Source organism: Amphibalanus amphitrite, unplaced genomic scaffold (assembly GCF_019059575.1).
Source record: "Amphibalanus amphitrite isolate SeventyFive unplaced genomic scaffold, NRLGWU_Aamphi_draft 000262F_arrow, whole genome shotgun sequence".
NCBI classification, from domain to species: domain Eukaryota; kingdom Metazoa; phylum Arthropoda; class Thecostraca; order Balanomorpha; family Balanidae; genus Amphibalanus; species Amphibalanus amphitrite.
In genome coordinates, this window is record NW_024881757.1 from 84,508 (window position 1) to 111,012 (window position 26,505).

The 26,505-nt window shown below is 46.0% G+C and overlaps 1 protein-coding gene across 3 annotated transcripts in view; it reads right to left on the bottom strand.

Annotated features, from left to right (window-relative positions):
- Positions 1–564: 564 nt before the first annotated feature.
- The window catches only part of LOC122386772 (Down syndrome cell adhesion molecule-like), an 80,415-nt gene continuing 54,474 nt past the window's right edge, over positions 565–26,505 (bottom strand). For 2 of the 3 annotated variants that reach the window (XM_043376323.1, XM_043376322.1), the window contains 3 exons: positions 23,349–23,476; positions 21,795–21,966; positions 576–2,210 (listed from right to left, as the gene is read on the bottom strand). In XM_043376323.1, coding sequence (XP_043232258.1) covers positions 2,098–2,210; positions 21,795–21,966; positions 23,349–23,476 — 413 coding nt within the window. In that variant the 3' untranslated portion in view covers positions 576–2,097. Of the gene's footprint in view, positions 2,211–21,794; positions 21,967–23,348; positions 23,477–26,505 lie in introns of all 3 variants that reach the window. The other variant, XM_043376321.1, reaches the window with a different exon arrangement.

Below are 26,505 nucleotides of genomic sequence, written 5' to 3' on the forward strand. Positions count from 1 at the left end.
CCACGAAAAGACTGCAAACGCGCGGTTAATGCGAGCCGACATACGCCGAATCGCGATTGCGGCCAAACATGGTCTCGAAAAGTAGGTCACAGGTCAAAGGTCATTGGGGTCAGGGTCATGAAATTTTCAGGGTAGGTGTAAAATTGATTAACGCGAGGGTACTGAAAGTTTCGTCGCGATCGGCCGCTTTTTACGCGAGTTATTCGCGAAAAACCATGGGGGGGGGGTCCGTTCGACCCCCCCCCCCCTATACGGGCGAGGGCTAGTTCACAAAATTCAGTTTTATGATTAACACAGCCTATGGTATGCCGTCTAAACTAAAGGCAAATGTGTCCGCTTGCATGGTGATAAATAATCTGATCTCGAGATTCATCAGCTGAAAATATGATACTTGTTATCATGTTCTAAGCAATACGGCCTCCTGTAAACTAATTTGACCAATATTGGATCTCCAGCTGAGGCAGGACATGTAAATAACCTAGGGAGTAAATTACTTCCCTGATGTTTCACGACATTTAGGACCGTACAGCACTACACCGCTTTTTGAATAATCAAACAGTCGGAGCTGTCAGCGTCGTTCGTTTCGTTTATTGTTGATAACGATCCAGTAGGTACAACATAAAAACATCACATCAAACGCTTTTATGAAGCTGTTTTTTGTCTACTTACCTAATTTCGTCTAATGATGTGGGTAAGTGAATACAGAAGTTACTTATGACCGAATGTAAAACATATCATGACGGTTCAATATTACGTAGACTTTGTTCGGTGGTCTTTAATAAAATATGCAATAGTCAAACTAAACGGGTGCTTATTAAACATCTATCTTTAATGTCAGGAACGTATTGCGGGCGAACAACAAACAATAAACACTCAATAACCTTACGTCCTTTTATGCCTCCAACGTTGTGCGCTCATACAAACCAGACTGTCGGTGGCTTGGCAGGAATAAACACAAATAAAACCACCTGAGGCAAACACTGAGAATCAACACCAAGTCATGGAATACAAACCATCGTCCAACGTCAAACTGTACATGTGCGCGAGCTCAGCGCCGAATTCAGTCACTCATACACATTACATACACAGAGCCACACTTCGCAACACATTTCCCACACATCACACCACATTTCCGCAGTGCGCCTCACTGGCGCTCGGCACAGCGCCACACAGGCCGCTCATAGGGCCCGCACTAGCCCCCCGATCCAGCGAGCGGCGCCTGAAACACTGGAGACGCCAGGTAACGGAGCCAGTGAAGGCATGAAAGACTGGGCGCTGAGGCGCGCCGGCGTTTGCCGCTGGGTCCGAGATCGGATCCAAGATCGGATCCGAGATCGGATCCAAGATCGGGTCCGCGATCGGATCCAAGATCGGGTCCGCGATCGGTCCGATGGGTCCAAGACCGGAGCCTTGTGGTCCGAGTACAGGACGTGGTGACAGTGTCACATTTAGTTCCACTCGGGCTCACATGACGGGAGACGCACGCCACCGGACCTGTAGAGCCGGTCACCGCGCCTTCCCGATCGTCCCGTATCGACCCCGTCTCGAGTGCGGCGGTCGCTCGTCCGCGCCGCTGACGATCGCACCGTCATCAGCCGGCTCCGAGGAGCGTGATAATTCACTGTCATCTCATCACACGGCGCTGTCATAGTGTCACACTTACACCATCACACCGATCCCCCCTCACATACCCCCTCAGAGCCGCGGGGCTCCGGATCTCATCCGTCGCTGCCAGCCGTCCGACCGTCCGAGCCAGGCGATTACCGACCCCCTGCCGGCGGCGGCGGACCACTAGCCGCCCACTTCCCACCATTCGTCTCCGGCTCCTTCCGCGCCCCGGCGAGCCGATCGGCCGGTCGCGGCTCAACCCCACCGAGAATCAGAGTATCAGCGAGAGCGACGCCTCACGTGTCCAGGAGATGTGATTCCACTCCATTTTTGGGTTGTGGAGTTTGAGATGTCCACCTGTAGACTCGGTGCGGTGGTGGTCACCCCTTTCACCTGATGCTTCTGGGATCCCGCCGGCTCTATGGTGACCAGCAGTGATCAGTCGAGCGCTGAGCAATAGCGGTGGCCTGCTGTGCGGCCCAGCAGACACTAGCCGCGGCCCAGCAGCAGCGCTGTTCCACTCAGCAGTAGCAGCAGGGAGGCGGCGGCTGATTGGCTCAGACCGTACTGACCGCTGGTCTGCATCGCTGCTGGGTGGTCATCTGAAACAGAGAGTTGCAACAGGTCAGTCAAGGTCAGGAGGGTCAGTCGGGTCAGCATGGCTCAGTCAGATCAGCTTGGGTCATCTTGGGTCAGTAAGGTCAGCTTTGGTCACTCTGGGTCAGTTGAGTCAGCATGGGTCAATTGGGTCAGCAAGGGTCAGCCAGGTCAACTTGGATCAGTCGGGTCAGCCTGGGACAATATCGTCAGCCTGAATTAGTCATGCTAGCGTGGGATAGTTGCATTAGCCCGGTCAATATGGTCGTGATGGGGGAAGGACATTGGGTATAGCGCATGGCGATGGCAATAAGCGCGTCTGGGCATTTGACAGGCTTGATGTAGCCCGTGAATAGACGATGTCGAGAGTTGTCAACTACATTATATGCAAAATTAGATAGTGGCAGAGTCGGAAAGCAAGTTGATGTGAAGCCGACAAAGATATTTGGGCCTTCGTATCACAGTTTAATTAAAGATGACGTCCGCTGAAATAAAGCCAAGTAATTGAGAACGTCTCCATGGAAAAATAGCACACTACCCATCAAATGACATTATCGGGTCAAAAATAATGAATGTTTTTGAAGAGCCGGCTGACAAAGCCAATCATGCGCCGACCAAAAGAATTGTCTTTCAGGCTGGTCGGCCGGCGGCAGTGATTAGTCCAGCGCCCAGCAACACTCGGAGCAGGCTGGGTCGCACAGCGGACACTGCAGAAAAAGTGTAATCTTATCGGAACCATATCACGGACGCGGGACGGCCCTGCGCCTCCAACGAGAAGTTATCGAAGAAGGACGAGACTGGCCTCTCCCGAGGAGGCAAACAAACCGGTCGATAGTGCTTCTGGAGGCGATTAAACCGTCAAGTTGGCAGATTTGGAGCCATAACGCTATACACAGACGTCGTTCGATGGAGCGCGCTCCTTCATGCGATGGTTATTGGGATCGAGAAGCACTGCTGCCAAGCCGAATGCATGCCTATTCACTCTAAACGTCGTCGTCACTCAGTATAGATCCGTAGCTTGGAGCGCTGCGCCGTGTTTTAGAGCGTTGGAGCGATGTACATAAAGAGACCACGCTAATGTCGGCTATTATCCATGACTTGTGCTCCTCTGAGAGCTCACTGGTGCTGACACAGCCAACTATGTGGCCGGCTTGTTAGCGCTGAGAGCTGACGTAATTTTATTAGTTATTTGTGCCCCCCGCGCCAGTGCGTCAGAGCATTCACTTTGCCCTTCAACTCTCGGCTGGCTCATGAAAAGCTGGTAAATGTCGGCATCAGTCACAGCCCGAGCAGCGTCACCGGAACTGTGACGTAAGCTCGTAGAGCTAGTACGTTGCAAGAAACATTTTCAGTCAAGTTTACACATCAGATAGATTTACGACGATCAGTCTAGCGATTTACAGAGCCACCTTAACCTTGTAACCACCTTGCTTGGAGGAGTCCGATCTCTCCCACACTTGGGATGCTAGCTGAACTCCATGGCTTTTCAACTGACATCCCGGACGGCGCTTGGAGATGTTGCAATTCGAAGAAAATATGCATAGAGGCGTGAGGACTTTCAGCACTCACATCTCACAAGAATATTTGATAAAGTAAACTGCAATCACTGACAACCAAAACGATTCTCTATTCCCTTTGATCATGGTGTGTCATGCTCCTATAACTCTGCCGTTTTCCTGGCGGAATGCCCTTAAGATACTCAAATGATTCCTCAAATGATTCCTTTTAAGCATATCAGGGGTTTTGGTCTAAAACAACACCCTGATCATTTTCTTCGAACATACCCAAACTATACCGTCATTCTTTAAATACCTCCCTTGAATTCTTCTAATATACCCTAGTGTACAGTCTCTGCCGCTACTGTCAGATACCGTATATACCTGTGCCGCTCGGCGCCTCCGGCGGTGACCGGTCGGCGGGCCGGGACTGGCCGGCAGGGCGGGCGAGGAGGACGGGCAGTCGCTCCCTGGACGTGTTGCTGACCACTAATGGCCCTTTCACACGTAGCAACTTTTCAGTCGCCGGCGACAGCAGCAGTCGCCGGCGACCGCCAGCGACCGCCAGCCAACGATCGTGTGTGACGTAGGTATGACGTAAGCAAGTCGGTGGCGATCGCCGGGCCACGGCCGGGCAATCGCCAGCAACTGGTGACGTCAGATCCGCGTCACAGGCCAGTCGCCGGCGACTCTTCTCGAGCAGCGGACGCCGCCATGACAGTTTTGTCCTTGGTGAGTGGTTTAGGTGATTTGTGATGCATTTTTGGTTGGTGTGGCTACCTTAAATTTGTTGCACAGTAGCATAGGGATTATTATCTTGTAGTTTGCCTGTCGTGAAGCTGTTGTGACTTGAATTTAAGCTTGATTCGACAATATTGGAGGGTTTATGTCATTTGTGGCGCACTTGCCCATGATCACCCATGATTTTTATTTGTGATAAATATGCATTTTTTCATCAAAATTGAATATTTTAATGACATTGAAATTGACACTAGTTTCATAAGGTAATGAAAACTTGCTTGTTGTGTCACAAGAACATTGTTTACATTCAGTATCAGTGCCCTTGAGGACAAAGTGCCTACCTATCAGTCAGCTATTTGCCTACCTATTCGTGCGACACAAGGAAATATTTGATAGCAACAAAATATTATATTGCTGCTCATTAATTAGCATGATCAAAATCAAACAGGTAGCTTTGCAATTTTGTTATTGTTTCTGCTGGAGTTTTCCTTGGTACCATGGATAAACAACCCAGGCCAAACTTAATCCGCATTGGGTTCGCATGTGTGTGCATGCTCACATGGCAAATGATAATCCATGGCTTATTAGTACATAAATAATTGCATTATGCACAGTAGGTGGTAGGTATGTCATGTATTTTGGCAAGGTATTAGGTGGTATGTATTTTGGCCCTGGAGCTGTTTCCTATTCATTGCAGCAATGCTGCCGGCATGGCTTATGTGTACCATGCGCACACAAGCTCCACCAATGTAAAAATGTCATTTTCACACAAAACTCATAATTGGAGGAAGGTAGAGCAGACCAAGAATAAGCGGGCATTTGCTGCAGTGTGGAAAAAGTCACTAGAGGCTTGATACTTTTTTACATGCAGCAGCCTGGAGATGTCCACAGAGGCATGCCTGAGGATGTCCACAGAGGTGGATCCAGGCAATAGTTTTTTACAATCTTCTCCCCTTGTGCCCGCTGTGTGTTGTGCTGACTGCTTGTCCCCCTTCTGGTGGTGCCTAGACTTGCCTCTGCATATCTCCCTGCAGGCTGCTGCATAATGTCTAAAAAAAAAACCCTCAAGCCTCTAGTGACTTTAATCACTCCAGTCTCTACAGCATATGCCCACTCATGCTACAGCTCACAGCTGCCTTAATAATACCAAAATTAGTAACAATGGTCTCATAACCATATTCAATAGGAAATGAATTACCTAGAAAATTATATTAAAAAATACAATTGCTTTCAAAAAGAATGAGCACTGCTAAAATGCTATTATTTCAAATAATGCTAGGTTTCTGAACCACAAATTCCAATTCTGTGTCACTGAATACTGATTGCCAATTGTACAAGACAAAAAGCGTCAACAATGCTACATCAAGGATAATGATGCTAAGATAGTTCTCATTTTAGCCTGAAGTGTAAAAACCAAACCTAACCTGATTTGGGTATTTGGGTAAACCAAGCCTAACCTGATTTGGGTATTTGGGTAGTTTTTATGATGCTAAGCAATAGCCTATTCCAGGCTTCCTAATTTGCAGAGCTTTTGGTTAAAAAAATGATTTTTAAAAATGTATTTGAAGTATGTTCTGACATGTCCGCCCTCTGTGCCTGGCAGACAAGTCACAGCGTTACCTGATGAGTCAAGAGGTTCTGTACCTGATGTACCTGATCAAGAGTACCTGATGATTCTGCAACACCACCTGATGGCTAACTCGACGGCATTGCTGACCCGAAAAGGAGTCTAGCAGCTGAATGTTCAACTTCTGCCACTGCACTGTTGACTCTGCCTAGAGACAGCATCTGCACCACGGCCCACAGACGATCTTCCGTGGGACGGTGTGCTGCGCACCAGTCACCACACTGACGGCGTTCACCTGTGTGCTGCACAACTTTCTGTGAGGTCAGGAGATCGACACTGACGGCCCCGGACGGTGTGCTCTGATTGCGCCGAGTGTGCTCCCTCGTGTCCGGGCCTTGATGCCAATACCGCACGCGAGGCGGCGCGCGTCCGCCAAGCCCTCACATACTGCGTCCAAGGTGCAGGTGGTGTTCGGTGACCAGGCATCGGTAGGATTGTGATTGCAGGATTGCAAAATCCTGATTGCATTCCTTTTTGGTGGATTGCACCTGGATTTGAAATCCATTCCAAAAAACAGGATTTGATTGCGGATTGGATTGCATCATATTTCCAATTTTTGCAATCCAATCCGGATTGTGTTTGATAAGTGCTTTGAAATGGTTTGTTGCGATTGAAAATTATGAGATCGGCTTCATCGGCTTAATGTACTTTGCTATCAAGGGCTTTACATCGAAACTTGAAATAATTTAAACGCTTTTAATTTAAACGCTCAAAATAATATACGCTGATGAACTACATAGGAAGGGCAAAATTACGTATTTGAGGGCGAGTTTTAACCCGCGCGGGGCTGGGGACTCCAGCCGAACGCGCGGGGCTGGGGGGGGGGGGTAAATTTTACCCCCCCTGTTATCTCCCGAACTAATGGTCCGATTTGGAAAATTCAAACGCCAATCGAAAGCTCTCATCACGAACTACTAAAAACATGTACTTAATTTAAAGTTTGAGGTCAAGGTCAAGGTCAGGTCAAGGGTACAAATTGCAAGTTTCTACAGTATCGGCCTTGCACCGTAGTTGCCGAAGAATGGAGTCATGGACTGAGACTGATCGCCCAAAACGTGTTCTTAGGCTACCAAGACAATATTCGTTGCATACAATATCATTCAGAGGTCAAGGTCAAGGTCAGGTCAGGTCAGGTCAGGTCACCAAAAAACAAAATATAGAAAAGGGCATGTGCGACACATGCTTTATGGGTCATTTTACTCATAGAATTCAATAGGCACACTCAATAAGTGATATGGACCACCTCTGGATGAATTTCAGGTCGAGGTCAGGTCAAGGTCAGGTCAAGTGACGTCAAATTTTGAAGTTGGTTGTTAAGGCCTAAAAAGGTGTCTATCTGATGCAGTTTTTCACGGCGAATCGAATGGTGCTATTTTTGTTTCCGTACGAGGTCTAGAACTTTCAAAAAAGTCATTTTTCAAAAATTTTGTGTGTCGTGACGTCATAAAATTTTGAATAACTCCCACATTTTTGAACCGATTCTTCTAAAATTTGGTATGTAGGTGCACATAGACCACTTCTCTGACATATATTCCGGTTTTTTCGATAGACTCAAAATTTGGGATTTTATAATGATTTTCCCAAAAAAAATCAGTTTTTTGAAAAAATTTAGGTCAAAATCCAAAATTTTCAAAAAAAACGAGATAGCCATTTGATAGACAAAGTAAAATTACGTATAACCTTTTTTGTTACGTCTTGATTCCTTTAAAAATGAAGATGTTAGCGGCGTTTGAACTTTTGCCGTTTTTGAGGCGAAAATGGCGAACATGACGTCACTAAAACGTCAATTTCTCAAAAATTTTCCGACGGATTTCGCTCAAATTTTCAGGGAACGTGTCAAATTGATGTAAGAAAAGGTACTGAAAGTTTGGCGGCGCTGCGCGCCGCCGTTTTTGAGATATCGCAAAAATTCGCGAGGGGGGGTAAAATTTACCCCCCCCAGCCCCGCGCGGGTTTTGTACATGCTATTGCTCTTAGCAATCGCTGAAAGTTTCAAAGCGATCGGTCACTCGGTGTAGCTATGACAGACATTGAAAGTTTTTATGAGGTGAGGTCACTTCAAGTGACCTGGTGACCTGACCTTGAATGACCTTGGTCTGAAATTTTCACAAAATGTGTAGAATTGATGTATGATAAGCTGTACCAAAAACGGCGGCGCTCCGCGCCGCCGTTTTTTAGATATTCGCGAAAAACCACAAGGGGGGTGTTCAAACACCCCCCCCAGCAGGGCGCGGGTTAAAAATATAAAACACTGGTTGGGTAGAGGTTTAAATGTGGGGGTGTTTGACGCAAAAAATATTTCCCATAAAATACCTGTGCCTTAGATAGGAATTACTCGCAAGACTAGGTACTAGAAATGGGTGATTTGGGGATGGAGGCACGGCCATATGCCCCCCTCCCTCCCTAGACTACTATGTATTTCAGACCCCATGAGACCCTGTTTTTCGGCGATAATTTCTTGAGTTTTTGTCTAATTGGCTTGACATTTTGACATTAGACATTTCAGCTCAAGCGCCAATTTTCATCAATATGGTCTCTTAACAAAATGTTAATATTTAGAGCACTTGTCATAGGCTCGTAATGCTAATTAGATTTTGCACCCGGATAGAGGCTCCTTCGCTACCGCAGCGGATTGGATGGGAGCGCTGGCCAATCACGTTGCGCCGGGCCCAACTAAACTCCGCCCACTGGCCGTGACCGCGCTGGGTCTATGCCGGCTCAGTCGGCGGCAGCACCGCGGAGAGGTTGCACGGGGCCGCGCACTGGAAACATACATGGAATCGACAGGAAGTGTCTGAGCGAAAGCCTGCTCTTCATCTGAGGGAGTTGGTAACCGCTTCTCTGTTTTTGATATATCAACACCGAGCCAGCTCAGAATATGAAGAATAATCATAATGAGGATATTAACCTCCCCAGAACCAACGTTAAATAGAGAGCTGAGATATGCACTATCTGAATATCTGAATGAATGTACATTCTGGCGCCTATCTCATGGTGAGGTCGTGCCACTATTCTGTCACCTATGACAATATGCGAAGCCTCTGCACTACTCGAAAATATCGATATTGGTTGGCTGCGTCAATCACTGTTTCTGAAGACGCTGTTATACCTATGCAGAAAACAACAGAGTAGGATGATGAGTCGCGAGCACTTCCGATTGCCTGAGACATCGCTCCACGAGCTGTGTTCGTAATTCGGGAAGCGTTGAGAAAGGAGCAGAAATGTGATGTGCGATTTATTGCGTATGGTATAATTGTGACATCAGAATAAGGGAAACAAGCGCATAGGCTAGTAAAGAAATCGCGTCTTTTTGTGAAACTACAGTAACTTTTCAAGCTTTCCAATAGTGAGGCAGTAAGGTACTTACATTACAGGTATTTTAATTATGTGCAGTTCAACACGAAAGCCTGGGGTCAAGTCAGTCCGATGACCTCAATCTAGCCAATTATAAAATGGGTTAGTTCCAAAGGTGTTCATGTTGCACCGCAATCGCATGAATCCATCTCATGCATACGCATAAGCATAATATATTTCATATTGCAACCACATTTCTTAAATGCTACAGTGTAACTGTATCATCGATGAGTTTGAAAGCGTCTTTCGTTGCTCGTCTTCCATGGTTCCGGTGGATCACATTGAAAAGGGAATCTCTTGGTAACCTTAAGAGCAGTATAAAACTCACAAGCAAGTAAGTTACTGAGTTTGTCATAAACTATTATATCGTAAATGTTCGTTCATTCCAAACCGGTTTCGTTTCATACAAGAAACATCATCAGTGGTACACTTCACAAGTGTCAGTGGTAACGGACAAACAGCACAATAATAAATACACACATATACAGTTGGTGCACACGCTAAACATACATGTGGTCCTACAGGGCGCGATCGATAAAAGGTCAATAACATGAAGAGCTACACATTGTAAGCAAGGTTACCTGACAACAGACAGGGGATATGCCGATGTTGTGCCATTAAGCCTTGGCTTCAGTTGATGGATGAAAAGTGATTCCAAGATCCTGAGAGAATGTGATGGCTCGCTGCCTAAAATGGTGAAATCGTTGAAGGAGACAGGGGTGTCACATGTGTGACTGTGATCGCGAATGGACGATTGTTTTGGAGTTGTTAGAATATTACCAGTGCGGTCAGAAATGCCCTTATGTTCACATACCCTGGTGTACAAGCGTACATAGGTGGAACCTATGTACGATTCCTCGCACGAGGAACAACGAAACTGGTACACTACACCAGAGCGGATGCACAAGGGACATTGTCTTTGAATTTAAAGAGACTTCCAATGGTAAATCTATTCCTGAGAACTATCTTGGGGCTTAGGTATGGGTAAAACTTCTTAAACATCTCAGTTAGCTCATTTTGCATATTGATCGAACCCTTACCTAGATATGGGAGGACAAAATACTTCTCCAACTTTGGAACTGTTGGTGCAGTCATACTGCGCTTATTGAACATCTTGTCGAGCACTGTCCGGATAATTGTTTCAATAAACTGCTTGGGGTAGCCGTTCTTTTGGAAGAAATCTCTGATGAAGTTCAGCTCTATATCAATCAATTTGTAATTGGAGCAAAGGCGGAAGGCAATGTCCCTATGTGCATCCGCTCTGGTGTAGTGTACCAGTTTCGTTGTTCCTCGTGCGAGGAATCGTACATAGGTTCCACCTATGTACGCTTGTACACCAGGGTATGTGAACATAAGGGCATTTCTGACCGCACTGGTAATATTCTAACAACTCCAAAACAATCGTCCATTCGCGATCACAGTCACACATGTGACACCCCTGTCTCCTTCAACGATTTCACCATTTTAGGCAGCGAGCCATCACATTCTCTCAGGATCTTGGAATCACTTTTCATCCATCAACTGAAGCCAAGGCTTAATGGCACAACATCGGCATATCCCCTGTCTGTTGTCAGGTAACCTTGCTTACAATGTGTAGCTCTTCATGTTATTGACCTTTTATCGATCGCGCCCTGTAGGACCACATGTATGTTTAGCGTGTGCACCAACTGTATATGTGTGTATTTATTATTGTGCTGTTTGTCCGTTACCACTGACACTTGTGAAGTGTACCACTGATGATGTTTCTTGTATGAAACGAAACCGGTTTGGAATGAACGAACATTTACGATATAATAGTTTATGACAAACTCAGTAACTTACTTGCTTGTGAGTTTTATACTGCTCTTAAGGTTACCAAGAGATTCCCTTTTAACTGTATCATGTCTTGCAAATTTGACGTAACTACGCTGACCGACGTCTTGCATCAGTTCACAGTCAATTGACATCAACGGCTTTTTTTAATGACGTTCAATCAAGCAAAAATGCAGTCACTAGCCCTGAATTTATAGTATTAAAGTAGGTATAGTATACCTATATTTATTAATTGACATGGTGTGGGCTAATTTGCGATAAATGCAATAATGAAGGCTAGTGCGCTAATTACGAGCGCTAGTTTCCGCTGTACCTTTTTACGGCCAAATATAGAAATAGTGCACACAGTTCAGAAATAGTGCAACCATTTCGACAGTTCGGCATAGTGCACCGCTTCTTAGGCCGAGTGCATGAAATTCAGTAATAGTGCACACGGCTCCGAAACAGTGCAAGCAATTTAAAAGAGAATGCATTCATTTTCAGTAGTTGCGATTTCAGTTTCGCCAGAGTGCATTGCCTCGTCATATGCATTGGTATTCGGCGTACCGCAAAGCAATTTAGTTAACCTTCAAGCGAATTCGGTGCCCCATCTAGAAAATATTTTTGACAACGCTCTTGCTGTTCATCAAGTGTAGCGTGGTGCCGTTCAAACAAGCTGCTAATGAAATTTTACTAAATTATTGAAATTTTACTGCTAATAAAAATTAACGAGATTTTAATGAATGTAATGAAAAGGCCCAATTTAGGCGGCAGTGCACACATTTCAAAAATAGTGCAGGCGATTTCGACAGCACGGCATAGTGCATTGATATATTGAATCGCGGCACGATATTCGCCATATTGCAGCCATTTCGTCATAGTGCAGGTTTAAAGTGACCCAGGTTCAGGCATATTAGACATATCGCACATTATTCGTCAGATCGTTTCAATTTCGGGGTCCCGCATGTAATTTAGGCACTGTTCAGTAACACGGCATTGCATAAATAAGTAATAACAATTTTTATTTGACATTTCACGCTACCTGAGCCTCCAATGACACTCGTAGTCAGTCAGCAACGCAAAAAAGTCAAGTAGCCAGCTGCACTGCTCTGGATGCAAAAGGTAGAGGGTATTTAATGTTTCATCTGGGTGCCTTAGCTTCAATCATATAAGACATAGTGCACATAATTCGTCGGGTGCTTATATATTCGGCATGAGCAATATTTTTTCGGCTTTGTTCAATCAAATTCGCCATGATGCTGAAAGGCGATAACAAGAATCCATAGCATTTCTGATCTTCTTGAACCAGCAACGAAGTTATGCACCCGATTCAGAAGCCCTGAATGCCACGTGACCGCCACTCGACCGTGTCACCGAGTTCTTAGAGCGAGACTAATGATAAGTTAATTCCTGAGAGCTGAAACTGCATTTGAGCAGGTTTTTGACCAAGATTCACGCTACTCTTGACAGGCAGATAGGGGCTTTGAAAAATATTTTCCCAATCCAGCAGCGAATTCACTTGAACATCGCCTAAATCGCTTTGCTGGACGCCGACTATCAGGCCACATGACGAAACCGTGCACGATGACGAAATTGAACCTACGGCTCATTGAATTTGAACGCACCATCTTCTAAATTGATTGCTCTTCTTTTGAAACGTCTGCACTATTACCGAATATCATGCACTTGGCCGAACTAGAGGTGCACTATGCCGAACTGTCGAAATCGGTTGCACTATTATACTGAACTGTGTGCACTATTTCTATATTTGGCCGTAAAAAGGTGTAGCGCATTTCACGTTCACGTGACATCCCACATTCTTCATTAGCTCCAGAGCTTTGCTGAGGGCTTAAGTTGCGTAGGAAGGTGAGATTTGCTTACATAATCGCTTATTTATACCGTGCTGGATTTATTTGAACGTTGCCGTAAGCACATGCCGTATGTCGAAATTGAATTAACCTGACGAATTATTATTTGCACTAAGTCCAATATGTCTAAACCTGGGCCACTTTTAACTGCACTATGACGGAGTGGGGTGCACAATGACGAACATCGTGCCGCAATTCAATATATGAAGGCACTATGCCGAACCATCGAAATCACCTGCACTATTAATGAAATGTGTGCACTTCCGCCTAAATTGGGCGTAAAAAGGTGTCGTTAGTACTGCAACGGCAACCGCAAGGCAGCCACGTCCAATGCGAGCCGCCCCGGTCCAGCATACGGCCTTGGGTCCGGCAGCTACTGCCCCGTCGGCTCCACGCCTCCGACTGACCGGCCAAGGTCACCGCTCCGTCCGCCGGGAGGGCGGAGCTTAATGGTCACGTGCCTGTGACGTCACGCCTACGTACGGATAGCCTCTACTCCACTGACAAATTTACGGAGCTGATTTTAACATTACGAGGCAACGACAAGTACCCTAACAATTGATATTTTGTTAAAAGACCATATTAGCGAAAATTGGCGCTTGAGCTGAAATGTGCTTTGCGAAAATTTGAAGCCAATTGGATAAATATTAAATAAATTATCGCCAAAAAACAGGGTATCATGGGGTCTGAAATGCATAGTAGGTACTAGAAATGGGTGATTTGGGGATGGAGGCACGGCCATATGCCACCCTCCCTCCCCCAGATCCACTAGTGCACATAATGATACAACAGGATTGCAAAAAAGGATTGCGGATTTGATCACAATCCAAGTGAAAAAAGGGGATTGCGGGTAGGAATGCAATCTACTTCGGCACAAGGAATGTGGATTGGGAATGCAATCCTTTCAAAAAGGATTTTCCCGATGCCTGTCGGTGACAGTGTGCAGCTTCTGCCGGCCCCGTGGACGGCACCGCGTGTGACCATGGCATGTGCAGTCGATTTTCTGACATAAGTGCAGTGAATTCATTTGTCATTTTGCTTCTGAATGCTGTCGCCGCTCGGTAGGGTCGATTCTGCCAGAGTAAAGAGGTCGCCACGATCGGGGGCAAGGAGCAAGGCACTCAGCAATCAGCTGCCGGGAGGTGGCGGCGGCGGCGGCGGCGGCGGCTGACGACTCGGGCCTCGAAAATCCTGTCGTGTGCGTTGCTGGCTATTATGCGTTGTTGGTGTGCGCTGTTTTGCAAGGCCTTTGGAGCGGCATGTCGAGTTTTGAGTTTTGGACGAAGGAGCCTTGGTGTTTTGTTGGTCTATTTTCGATAAAAACGGTCATGAAGAGTGAGCTGTGTCCAGGCTGATTTTAAGATTTCTGTCACAGTATTGTCACCTTTGACCTTTGACCTAGGCTTGTGTCTTCTTGGGTATCGGCATATTGTGCCACCGTCCTTGCCCCGTGTCCGCGCGTGCTGCATTTTTATGTGGTCGCGCGTATGGTGTCATATACTGTCACCTCGCCATGTTAAGTGATATCCACTGTGTGGAAAAATGCATTTTGTTATAAGGGGGGGGGTACACTTGTGTTCCCCAATCCAGCGCTTTAGATAATACAGCATCTGTTTTTGATATAATGAAAGCCTGTGTTTTATGTGGGTGGTAGGCTTCGCCGTTCCTCAGGTCCGTTTCTGGCATTTGAATTTCTGCTACATTTCTAGAATGCCTTTTTTCTGTTTTTCACATACAAAGCACGGTTCAAATGTGTGACCACAAATCACTGTGATTGTCCCATGCTTACCACCAACCATTCCTTCAATGCCAATGTCGTTACAGCGAAGTTATTCATTTATTGAGAACAGGGTTGTAGTTGAATAAACAAGACAGGTGAGCAAAATCTGCAGCACTCGTAATCTTGGCTGATGCGTTAGGAAAAATGGAGGAACTGCAAGTACACATCACTTTTCAGTTTTATGCTTGAGTGCATTGAATTCCAATGTAGAAGAATCGCAGTTTGATTGTATTTTCATTGATATTATGTATTGTTTCAATAATAGATCTAATAAATATTATTCCAATATTACCTAGACGGTAGTTATCATCCTGCAAAACACGTCCAAATATTTAGTACCTTGAATAATGCAGTAAAATAAGCTGCGCCGCTGCATGTATCAGCAGCGCAATATCTGGTGCCAACTCAAGGTCAAGCGGGTCACGTGACAGTTGAGCGGCGGCTGGCTAGAACAGTCGCCGGCGACTTCAAAATGTTGGAAAAATTGAACTTTCTCGGCAACGCCGACAACTCTTCAATGATTGGCTGACACGACTGCTACGTCACACCCCGGCGACTGGTCAGCTGATATCGACAACTGCGGAGTTGCCGGCGACTGACCCCGGTCGCTGGCGATCGCCGGCGACTGACCCCGGTCGCTGGCGATCGCCGGCGACAGTTGCCGTCGCCGGCGACCGGAAAAGTTGCTACGTGTGAAAGGGCCATAACCCGCGCCCCGCTGGGCTATTCAGCCATACGCGCCCTGCTGGGGATAGAACCTTAACCCTCGTTTTGGATGTGTTACGATATATAAAGGGAAATCGGACGAGGAAGCTGAGAGTAATGAGACAGTTTCTGAGCAAGTTCTACGACGAATATACCTAGGGCATTATTATTTTCCCTTCTGGGTCTATGTGGGGTCTAATGCAAGAATACATTGAGATCAGTGATGGAAATCACAGAATAATAGGGGAGTGTTACGTGGTATAATGCGAGTATAGTTTGCAAAATATTCCCCTTATACGCTTAGAAGGAATACTAGAGGTTTCGATGTAAGGGTATTTTGGTAGGTTAAAAGGAGTGTACTGTGGGTATCGCAGGGAATAGAACAGGAATCATATTCCTTTCCTCTTCGGTACTTACTAGGGTATGTTAGAAGAATTCAAGGGAGCTATTTAAAGAACAAGGGTATAGTTTGGGTATATTCGAAGAAATGATCAGGGTGTTGTTTTAGACCAAAACCCCTAATATGCTCAAAAGGAATCAAAAAGGTTCTCAGTGTAGGGTATATTAGAAGAATTTCAGAGTGATATTCAAAGAAAGTGTATTTGGGGTATATTCGGAGAAATGATCAGGGTGTTGTTACTTGTTATAGACCAATTCCCCTAATATGCCTAAAAGGAATCAAAACAGCTCTCAGTGATATGATGGATTATTTCTCACAGTGATGTTCTGTAGAATTCCCAACCAATGATTTTACGATATTCTCCAACACATAATATCTTTCGATAGAATAATGATTCCGCCACTATTTCCGTCATAATATGGGAACTTTGAGGCTTATGGAAAGTACAATGTTTATGTGGCGTCTTAGGTGAGAAACGATGGTTCTTCACGATTCGTTGCACATTGCTGCTCATGCGTTTGATTGGCTGAAAACGATTTCACGGCGTGCTCACCGGAATCGTCTTATGAGAGTATCAAAGTCGGGAGGCAAATCTAGGAAAAATCATCAGCAAATTTCCAAGCATTGATCATCTCGAACAGTAAACATACGAAATTGTCAAATGGAAATGCCGCCAAGTGCCATACAGCTGTGGATTCTATTTAAATAAACTATTTTGAAATATCTGGTAACTAGAATATGTATCAGCTGTGTATAATGGTGGGAAACGAAGCAAAATATAATTTGTAACATAAATGCACAGAGGGTATAGATGTTCCCTACATCGATGATATTCACAAATCAAGTCGCATGATTCTGAATTACTGTGGTGATTTGTCATGGTCCATTCCCAGAACGATATCCGATGCAAATGATCAGCGATAAATTAGCATCACAGTCCGACGGCCGGCTCAATATGTAATTTTCTGAATTCTTGGAATCATATCAGCGGACAATGAACGCTTTATATAATGTGACGAGCTTTGTCGCGTGGTGAAGCCAGTTAGCGCCACTCAGAGTTAGTTCTATTCTCTTTACCTTCCCCAACTCCACATCAACAGGCGCATTTCTGTTAAAACAGAAATTTATTCTTAAATAAATAAAAAAACGCCGCCAACGATAGAAAATGGTCACACCAAATGGCAACCTCACTATGCTCGTCTGATGCTTCTCTCGTTAAATAATCATGCTAATGATCTGCCTAGTACCTACCTGAATTGGCAAAAGCGCTTGGACCCTATTTCCAAATTCATACAATAGCATCAATCACTAGTTGTTGACCAAATATCATTTGAAAAAAAATGACAAGCTCTGATCTACATTTACAGGGACCGGAAAGAAAGTTCTACAGGTTAGATTGCAGTCCGTAAAAAAAAAAAAACATTTTATCTCCCATCAGCTCCCAAGTTCCGCAGTTTCTAAGATTTCTATCCAACTCCGGTGTGATTGTTTTCGCTTTGGGCGACCAAACATATCGGACGCCGCTTGTCCCTAATACCTGACTTGTGGCACACTTTCAGCAGTAGCAGCTAGTGCTTCAATCCTGGCTTCTCTGCGATCCAATCGCCACTATACCGACGCAGCAAATCGGACCGAGCTCAGCCGCTCTGTTCCCTCTCTGAAAATACCATCGGCCGGCGCGGCGGGCCGGGCGGCGGGGCGACGGCCGGTGGCGCGTGCGGCCGGGCGCTCCCTCCGCATCCCCGCACTGCTCCCAGCCCAATCATCCGGCGATTTCCCGGCTGCGGGCCACCACCTGAATCCCAACTCCTCTGTTCTGCTGTGCCCGCGGTCCGCCGCCAACGAGCATCGATTGGAGCGGCCGGCCGCGGCCGCTCGGGCCAGCCTCAATTAGCCACAATCACACCGGCGGGAGGCGGAGTGGCATCGCGCTTACGCCCTGCTCCCTCCCCCTCCCCCGCCGGTCTCAGCGCCTGCAGTAATAGATTCGGTCAGTGGCGCCCAGTGGTCGGTGCCGCCGCTTGCGTGGGTCGTCCGGAGGCGATTTATTGTTCCCAGTCGGGCCCGCTCCGGTCGACCAGCCGGCTGCCCCTCGCTGTGATCGTATTGGACGCTGGCCCAGGGATTTGCATTCATTCTGATATGTAAATCGGACGGCTGAGTTTGAGATTGGTGCCGCTGGACATACCGGCTGGTGCCCGTGGTATTCGTCAGAGAGACGGCATCGACGGGGGCTCGACGTCGTGGAACGAATGACGACGACGGGAAACCTCTGTCACAGGGCTGGCAGAGCTTATTGTCAGTTGATTACCATTCACCGGATCACGGGCGATCACCCACAGACAAACGCCCCCTAACACCCACCGTCCACTGACCACTGTCCACTGTCCATCGTTCATTATATACCGCATACAATCTACCCATATTCTCCAACACCATTTATCCACCATCTACCATCCACCGTCCACTACTCACGGCCTTTTGTCCACTATCCACCGTCCACGGCCCAACGTCCACCGTCCACGGCCCACCGTCCACTGTCCACCGCCCACTGTCAAATGTCCAAACTCCGGAGCAGCGGCGGCGGCGGCGGCGGCGGCGGCGGCGTAGTTTAGGCCTTGTTTAGATGGAAAACAACGTCTGCCAGTCGCCGGCAGCGTTTCCGGCACCAGAGTGGAAATATTCATCAGCAGTCGCGCCGGAAAAGCTAGGTTGCCATAGCACATGCATTTGGACGAATGATTTGATTTTCAATGGCTATTGATGCAAAATGCACACTGAATATCCATTGCCCTAGTGTAGCCAAGAGCCACACGAGGCTAAATTCATACTGACGGCTTGGCAACTGCGTCCGGCGAGCAGCGCACTTGGATTTAATGGATTATGAATAGCGCCGGTAAACAGGTGAAAGGTATAAGGTCGGGGCGTTTCCAAAAATATGTTCTTGTGCACGTGAGGATCACCTTGAAAATATTGTAAAAGGACAATAAATATAAGAAGCCTAACAGCTGAGAGACAAAGTGCAATTTGGTAGGATGAAAAACTGTATGACTGACAGTAGTGTCTGTGAGTCCAAAATCCTTTTGTTTGATGATCACAGCGAGAACACACAACTGTTCTCTTTTGAAAAGAACCGATCGCATATTCATTTTAAGCCACATCTTAGTCTCCTTACCCTATATCTTATTCTCCTATATTTCATCTAATGTTTTCGGCGGCATCTTTTGGAATAGTCGTTTTGCATGCGCTGTAACAGTGTAGGTAAAATTGCATTAGTTACCTTGTGTTTAAATTGAAGCAAAGAAGCAATGTAAGATACTGTTACCCGCTATTGGCTAAAGGACGTTTACATTTTCCATTTTTCCCTTTTCGGTGATTTTTTTCCAAGACCGTTGGTTTGAAGCTCTTGGCATGAAAGCAGGAAAGCATCTCGTATGGCATCATTTGAGGACCGACTGATTAAATTTTAATACTTGCTGGATTTTTTTTCAGAGCCATGATAATAGGATACCTAACAACAGCTGCTGGCGCAATCACTCCATAGAATCGGCCGGATATGTTGGGAAAAGTTGTTCATCCAATATCGCGTTAATCAGTGAGTATCTCTGCGTGACAAACAACTCTGCTCATTCCCAAACAACTGCCGTAACCAAGTTACGATGTTGTTCATAAATCACATATGACATACGGAAATGTTACTCCTAGGTGGATCAGCGGCTTCGAGCAAATTACTATGTATTTCAGACCCCATGAGACCCTGTTTTTCGGCGATAATTTCTTCAGTTTTTGTCTAATTGGTTTGAAATTTTGACATTGGACATTTCCGCTCAAGCGCCAATTTTCATCAATATGGTCTCTTAACAAAATATCAATATTTAGAGCACTTGTCATAGGCTCGTAATGCTAATAAGATTTTGCACCCGGATAGAGGCTCGTTCGCTACCACAGCGGATTGGATGGGAGCGCTGGCCAATCACGTTGCGCCGGGCCCAACTAAACTCCGCCCACTGGCCGTGACCGCGCTGGGTCTATGCCGGCTCAGTCGGCGGCAGCACCGCGGGGAGGTTGCACGGGGGCCGCGCACTGGAAACATACATGGAATCGACACAGGGTGTCTGAGCGAAAGCTTGCTCTTCATTTGGGGGAGTTGGTAACCGCTTCTCCCTTCTTAGTATATCCACACCGATCCGATCCAGCTCAGAATATGAAGAATACTCATAATGAGGATATTAACCTCCCCAGAACCAACTTTAAATAGAGAGCTGACTCAGCTGAATATCTGAATGAATGCACATTCTGGCGCCCATATCTCATGGTCAGGTCGTGCAACTATTCTGTCACCTATGACATCATGCGAAGTCTCTGCACCACTCGAAAATATCGATATGATTGGCTGCGTCAATCGCTGTTTCTGAAGACGCTGTTATATCTATGCAGAAAACAACAGATTAGGATGATGAGTCGCGAGCACTTCCGATTGCCTAAGAAATCGCTCCACGAGCTGTGTTCGTAATTCGGGAAGCAGCAATGTGATGTGCGATTTACTGCGCATGGCAGAAATGTGACATCAAAATAAGGGAAACAGGCGCATAGGCTGGTAAAGAAATCGCGTCTCTTTGTGAAACTAAAGTAATTTTTCAAGCTCTCCAATAGTGAGGCAGTAGGTTACTTACTTACAGGTGTTTTAATTATTTGCAGTTCAACACGAAAGCCTGGGGTCAAGTCAGTCCGGTGATGTCAAACTATAGCCAATTATAAAATGGGTTAGTTGTGAAGGTGTTCATGTTGCACCGCAATCACATGAATCCATCTCAAGCATACGCATAAGCATAATATATTTCATATTGCAACCACACTTCTTAAATGCTACGGTGTAACTGTTTACCATGTCTTGCAAATTTGACGTAGGCTGACCGACGTCTTGCATCAGTTCACAGTCCATTGACATCCACGATTTTTTTTAATGACGTTCATTCAAGAAAAAATGCAGTCACTAGCCCTGAACTTAGTATTAAAGTAGGTATATCTTTATTGATTGACATGGTGTAGGTTAATTTGCGATAAATGCAATAACGAAGGCTAGTGCGCTAATTACGAGCGCTAGTTTCTGCTGTATCGTTATTACTGCAACGGCAACCGCAAGGCAGCCATGTCCAATGCGAGCCGCCCCGGTCCGGCATACGGCCTTGGGCCCGGCAGCTACTGCCCCGTCGGCTCCACGCATCCGACTGACCGGCCAAGGTCACCGCTCCGTCCGCCGGGAGGGCGGAGCTTAATGGTCACGTGCCTGTGACGTCACGCCTACGTACGGATAGCCTCTACTCCACTGACGGATTTACGGAGCTGATTTTAACGTTACGAGGCAACGACAAGTACCCTAACAATTGATATTTTGTTAAGAGACCATATTAGCGAAAATTGGCGCTTGAGCTGAAATGTGCATTGTGAAAATTTGAAGCAAATTGGACAAATATTAAATAAATTATCGCCAAAAAACAGGGTCTCATGGGGTCTGAAATGCATAGTAGGATGTTATTTAGCACGGCACTATGTTCAAACACAATAACATTTCAATTGACAACTTCAAAACAAATACACAGTTTTCATTTACGATCACTTTTGAATGATGTCTGTTCTGATCTGGTAGTATTGAATCAGATTGTCTTGAGGTTTTGAAATAGCAGAAGTCCTAACAATCCATAGGGAAAAAGCGGCATAAATCCCCAGTTTATAATGATGTTTATTTCTGTGACAGCAATAGTTAAACACCTAAGTGCCAGAAACAGCTCAGCAAACGTCTTCGAAATCCACCTATGCCTGCACTCACCGATGAGCACGTGCACGATGACCTTGACCTGGTGAAGACCATCCGGGTCACAGAAGTACTCCCCCGAGTCGGAGGGCAGGGCTCGCTCGATGCTGAACGAGCTGATGGTGCGGTCCTCCTTGTGAATGGTGGTGACCCGGACTCCGCTCCGAGACGGGTCAAACTGCACCAGCTGTAAGGTCAAGCACTGGGTCACAGTAGGCATAGGCCGGGTCACAGGTAAGGCGACAATTCGGGCAACAGTTAAGTTAACAGGTCAGGTAGGGTAGACTGCAGGTTAAGTCACAGATTATCGCACAGTTCGGGTTACACAGCAGACCACAAGTGAGTGCGAATCATTCAGAGCATTCAGAATCCGTTGGAACTCATTGAATCATAAAACGGCAAATTATCACTTCGTCAACATGCATGCATATCATGAAGTTTGCATCAGTCTTTTCATGTTATGGACAGAGAAAGTGATTATTGGGTCAGGACGAAATCCAATTAACGTTTGATTAAATTTTCATTAATCGCCATTATCGTTGGTCGCCATTTGATCGTATCAACTCCGTTATCTGTTAGCTCATTATTGATGCTATTGGTTTGTTCAATGTTCAAAGCTGTTGGTTGCTGCTTCTGTTGTTTTGTTGTTGTTGTTGTTGTTGTTGTTGTTGTTGTTGTTGTTGTTGTTGTAGTTGGTGTTGGAGGCGAAATCTAATGTCACATGGTGGACCCTCTCCCATCAGTGATCAATACAGCGGCATAATTAATTAGATAATTGCCTAGGTAAATAATTGACAAATAGTAGGAACTTCGATATACACCAAGACGTCGCACATACGGGCGACAATTCAAGATTGATACTGACGTATGCAAAAAAAAGCATTGGTTGCAGCATGTTTACACATTTATTGTTTAATGTGCCTAAGAGAATATTCATTGTGTTGTCATAACATATGTATAGTACAGCCTGCCAATAACCAGCAAATACAGAAGACATATTTGTGCTCGAAATGACCCCAAGCTTCCTGGTGTAATCTGTTTCGATAATCACCTAATGAGCAAGTCGACAAATTTGCCCGATCACTCAGAGCCAAATTTCCGGGCCGACGTCAATTAATTTAGTTCCCAGGCAAAGGCCGTCTGTGATTGTCAAACCTTCGGAGGGTGATGAAAAGTTTGCCTGTTATTGGCGAACGGGGCAGAGAAGAGTCAACAGAATTGAATGCGAGGCCACCACACCGTCGACTGAACGCAGAAGCGTATTCTCTCGGGATATCGCTCGAGAGAGGAAGAGAGACACTGGCAGAGAAGGAGAGTGGAAACAGAAGGAGGTGACAATGGAGAAAAAGAGCTACTCACACAAAGGCTAAAAATGAAAAAGATGAGGGAAAATATACTACTGGACACGGCACTGGTGGTGTACATATTTCACCTCAATCGGCATCAACATACTTAATAACCGATTATTTTGTCTGCCCCAGTACCATTTCATTTGTGTCTACCATTTCGTCTATTCTAGCAGCCCCAAATATTTCGTCTCCTCCAGTGGTGTCACATGAGAAAGCTCACCTTGTTGTTGTGCGTCCAGCGGACGTTGTTGGGCCCGTTGTAGTCGCCATGTATTACGCAGGTGAGGTTGGCGTTGCTACCCCTGTTGATGTACAAGTCGGGACCTCCGACGATTTCCACCCTGGGCTCTGGAAAGAGACTTGAGGTTAGATGACGAATAAACGTGTATCTCTGTAACGAAAATGCTTCGGAAGACGCTGACATTAGTGTATGGAGTCAATACAGTTTCAGAGACGCTGGCCAGCTGAAGTCTGGTCAAGGTTATGCGTTTCTCGTTATAAATAAATGGTGTAAGTTACTGGTTTTGCACACCAAAAAGAAATTCTTTTGCGCCAGCCCTCCAAATCACCCACAAAAACAACAAAACGGCTGAAATGGCTGTTAGAAAAGTTGCTATTTATTTCATACGAATTGTTTTTATGGATTTTTTTCTAATTGCAAGTTTATCATGTTTTCCTGTATGTGAGATTGCCGGCATTGCGAAGTCGTAAAAAGATACCCAACAATCACTTGGTGAACAAAGTTCTTGCATATAGTCCCTCAAAACATACCTATTGCTTAGATGCGTAACGATTTCAAAAGCTCTCGAATCTTCAAGGTCAAGCTATTCAAAATGAATCGTAGCTTGATGCACCTTCAGTGAAATAAAAAGTTTGTATTTTAAAGGAAAGTTTTGTGAATGTCTCTTTAATGGTCTACGGTAGGTGTTGACCAAAGCATGGTGCAGCAGGGGCCACTACCACACACACCACCTCGCTAGCCACTTGCTTCATTGTGCTCTAAGTGGTGCGACTGGCGATAGAATCCAATCTAACCTATACAAACAGTCCCACATAGCATAATGCGTTGTCGATGTAGCGTCTCTCTGCGCCGGTAACGCAATTTAGTGGTGAGGCCGCTACCAAACAGTGGTGCCATTGGCCAATCCACCTCCGTCGTGACAGCAAACACGCTCAAAACAGCGACACATAATTGACTCCGGAGTGGGGCATAATGTCGCCGATAGAAGTGCCATTCCCCAAAGGCGATAGGCGTAATTGGCATAACGCGATGGGTCAGGGTATGACTAAAAAAAGATCCGTCGCTGAGTTTTTCACAGCGAACGTAGCGTGCTGTCCGATATAGCATACTCCGCTCGACTCGTCGCCGTATAGATTGTGGTAAGCTGCCACTATATTACGATTATTGGTATGGTAGCACCTGAAGCATGCCCCGATGTCAGAAATAATGCCGTCACGATGAAGCACCTGCACTCTGCAGTGGCAGACTGCAGACTGCAGAGTTAGATGCATTGTCGTCTGAAGTGACGCCGGCGACTTCATAAAACGCCACTCGAGATCTCACGCCATCATGCTTCGTCCACCACCGTCCGTCAGACATATCATCGTCTGTCCTTAGTCAGGTGACGTCACTGGCTGCATTACGTGACGTCACTGGTCACCTGTTCATACAAAGTCAGCGGTGCGTGCCTGGGGCCGTCGCCGAGCCTGTGACCGGTCCGTTACATTGCCGCTGTCATCTGGCTGTGATGAATGACGCCGGTCGGGCCACGCCAGACGTCCTAATTACATTAGACCGGCCATGGCAGCCGTCACCGGCGTAACGATACTGACGGTAGCCGTAGTTTGACGGACCCGCCGGTCTCGTGGCGGCACAGGCCATGTTTACCTTATGGGGTCGTGCGAGCGGTGTCCGCGGGCGCCGGATGTCACCGTGTTGGTTCCCGAGTGCCGACGGCGGCAGCGCGGGGGCGGATCGCGTTAGCGACAAAGGCTGCGGCCGAACACGTGGCCACTAATGTTCCGCTGTTGAGTGCAGTATTCAGGTGGTCGGGCCTGTTCGCCCATGCCTAATGCATAGTTGATTGAGTTCTGCGCGTCCCGAACGTCGGGCGACGAGGCGAGGCCGCCAGACCGCCGCGTGGCTGTCACGATAAGAAATATCGACGGAGCCGAATAAGGCGGCACGAGTTTCCACTATGGAACACGCCATTACTGGTGAGATGTGAATTTGAAAAAGGAATCCTGGTAAATAATTCATTTAATCATTCCTACATTTCATTATGTCATGACCTATGGACTCACGTGGCCAAGAGACAGGTATAAAAACAGCCAAAGGTGATGAATGTGAGGTCAAACGATTTCCGTTTTCTGCCAACTGTTTAGTTAGTTATTGGTTGTGAATCTGATGGTACGACATCCGCCACTTTCACTGCTCTAAGTTCATTAGCCCGCGCATGACTGGGGTATTTTCCATAACGCGAGTGACTGAGGGGGGGGGGGGCTCTCCAGAGCCCCCCCCCCCCTATCTCCGAAACTACTGGGCCGATCGTCAAAATTCAAACGACGTCTGATAGCCCTGGAAAAACTGTCGAGCGAAACCTATTTTCATTGACCTCGAGGTCACCGATGACGTCACAGGTCAGGTCAAAGTAAAAATCATCGACATTTTTGTTAGTTCACAATTTAGGCTCTGACCGCCGGACCGCCGGTCCGATCAGGCTCATTTTTGGTTTGCGCACTCCTTGACGGATTCCTTAGATACCCTGAGGGTACCGAACTTTTACTTCGAATTTTTAAGGTCGAGGCCAGGTCATCCTAGGTCACGAAAATTGTATATCATGTATCGGTCACGTGACGCATGTTTTATGGTCCATTTTACTCGTAGTTTTCGAAAATAGTGTCGTCTGTGTCATTTGAGGACAGTCAGCTGAATTTACCGAAGGTCAGGTCACTTTCAGGTCAGAAAAAGTCAAATTTTGAAAATGAAATTTTTCAACAAAAAATGTGCCTATCAGTTGCAGTTTGAGCTCGGGAACACGATAGTGCCATTTATATTGCTGTAAGACGTCAAAAACGTACTAAAAATGGATTTGAAAAACATAAAATTGTAAAATTTTGACAATAATGCGAATAACTTGGCTATTTTTGAAGATATTGGGCTAAAACTTGCAAATGTAGTTCATCATTTTGTGTTCTATCACATATATTCCGGTTTTTGCGAAAAGTCAAAAACTTTTTGAAAAAAATCAAAAAATATATTTTTGTAATTGTAAATTGATATTTTTCAAAATTTTCAAAATTTCGAGAATTCGAGATAACAGTTCGATAGCTACGTGTATTTGTAGTCCACTCATGCAAAGAAAATGGATCTAGCT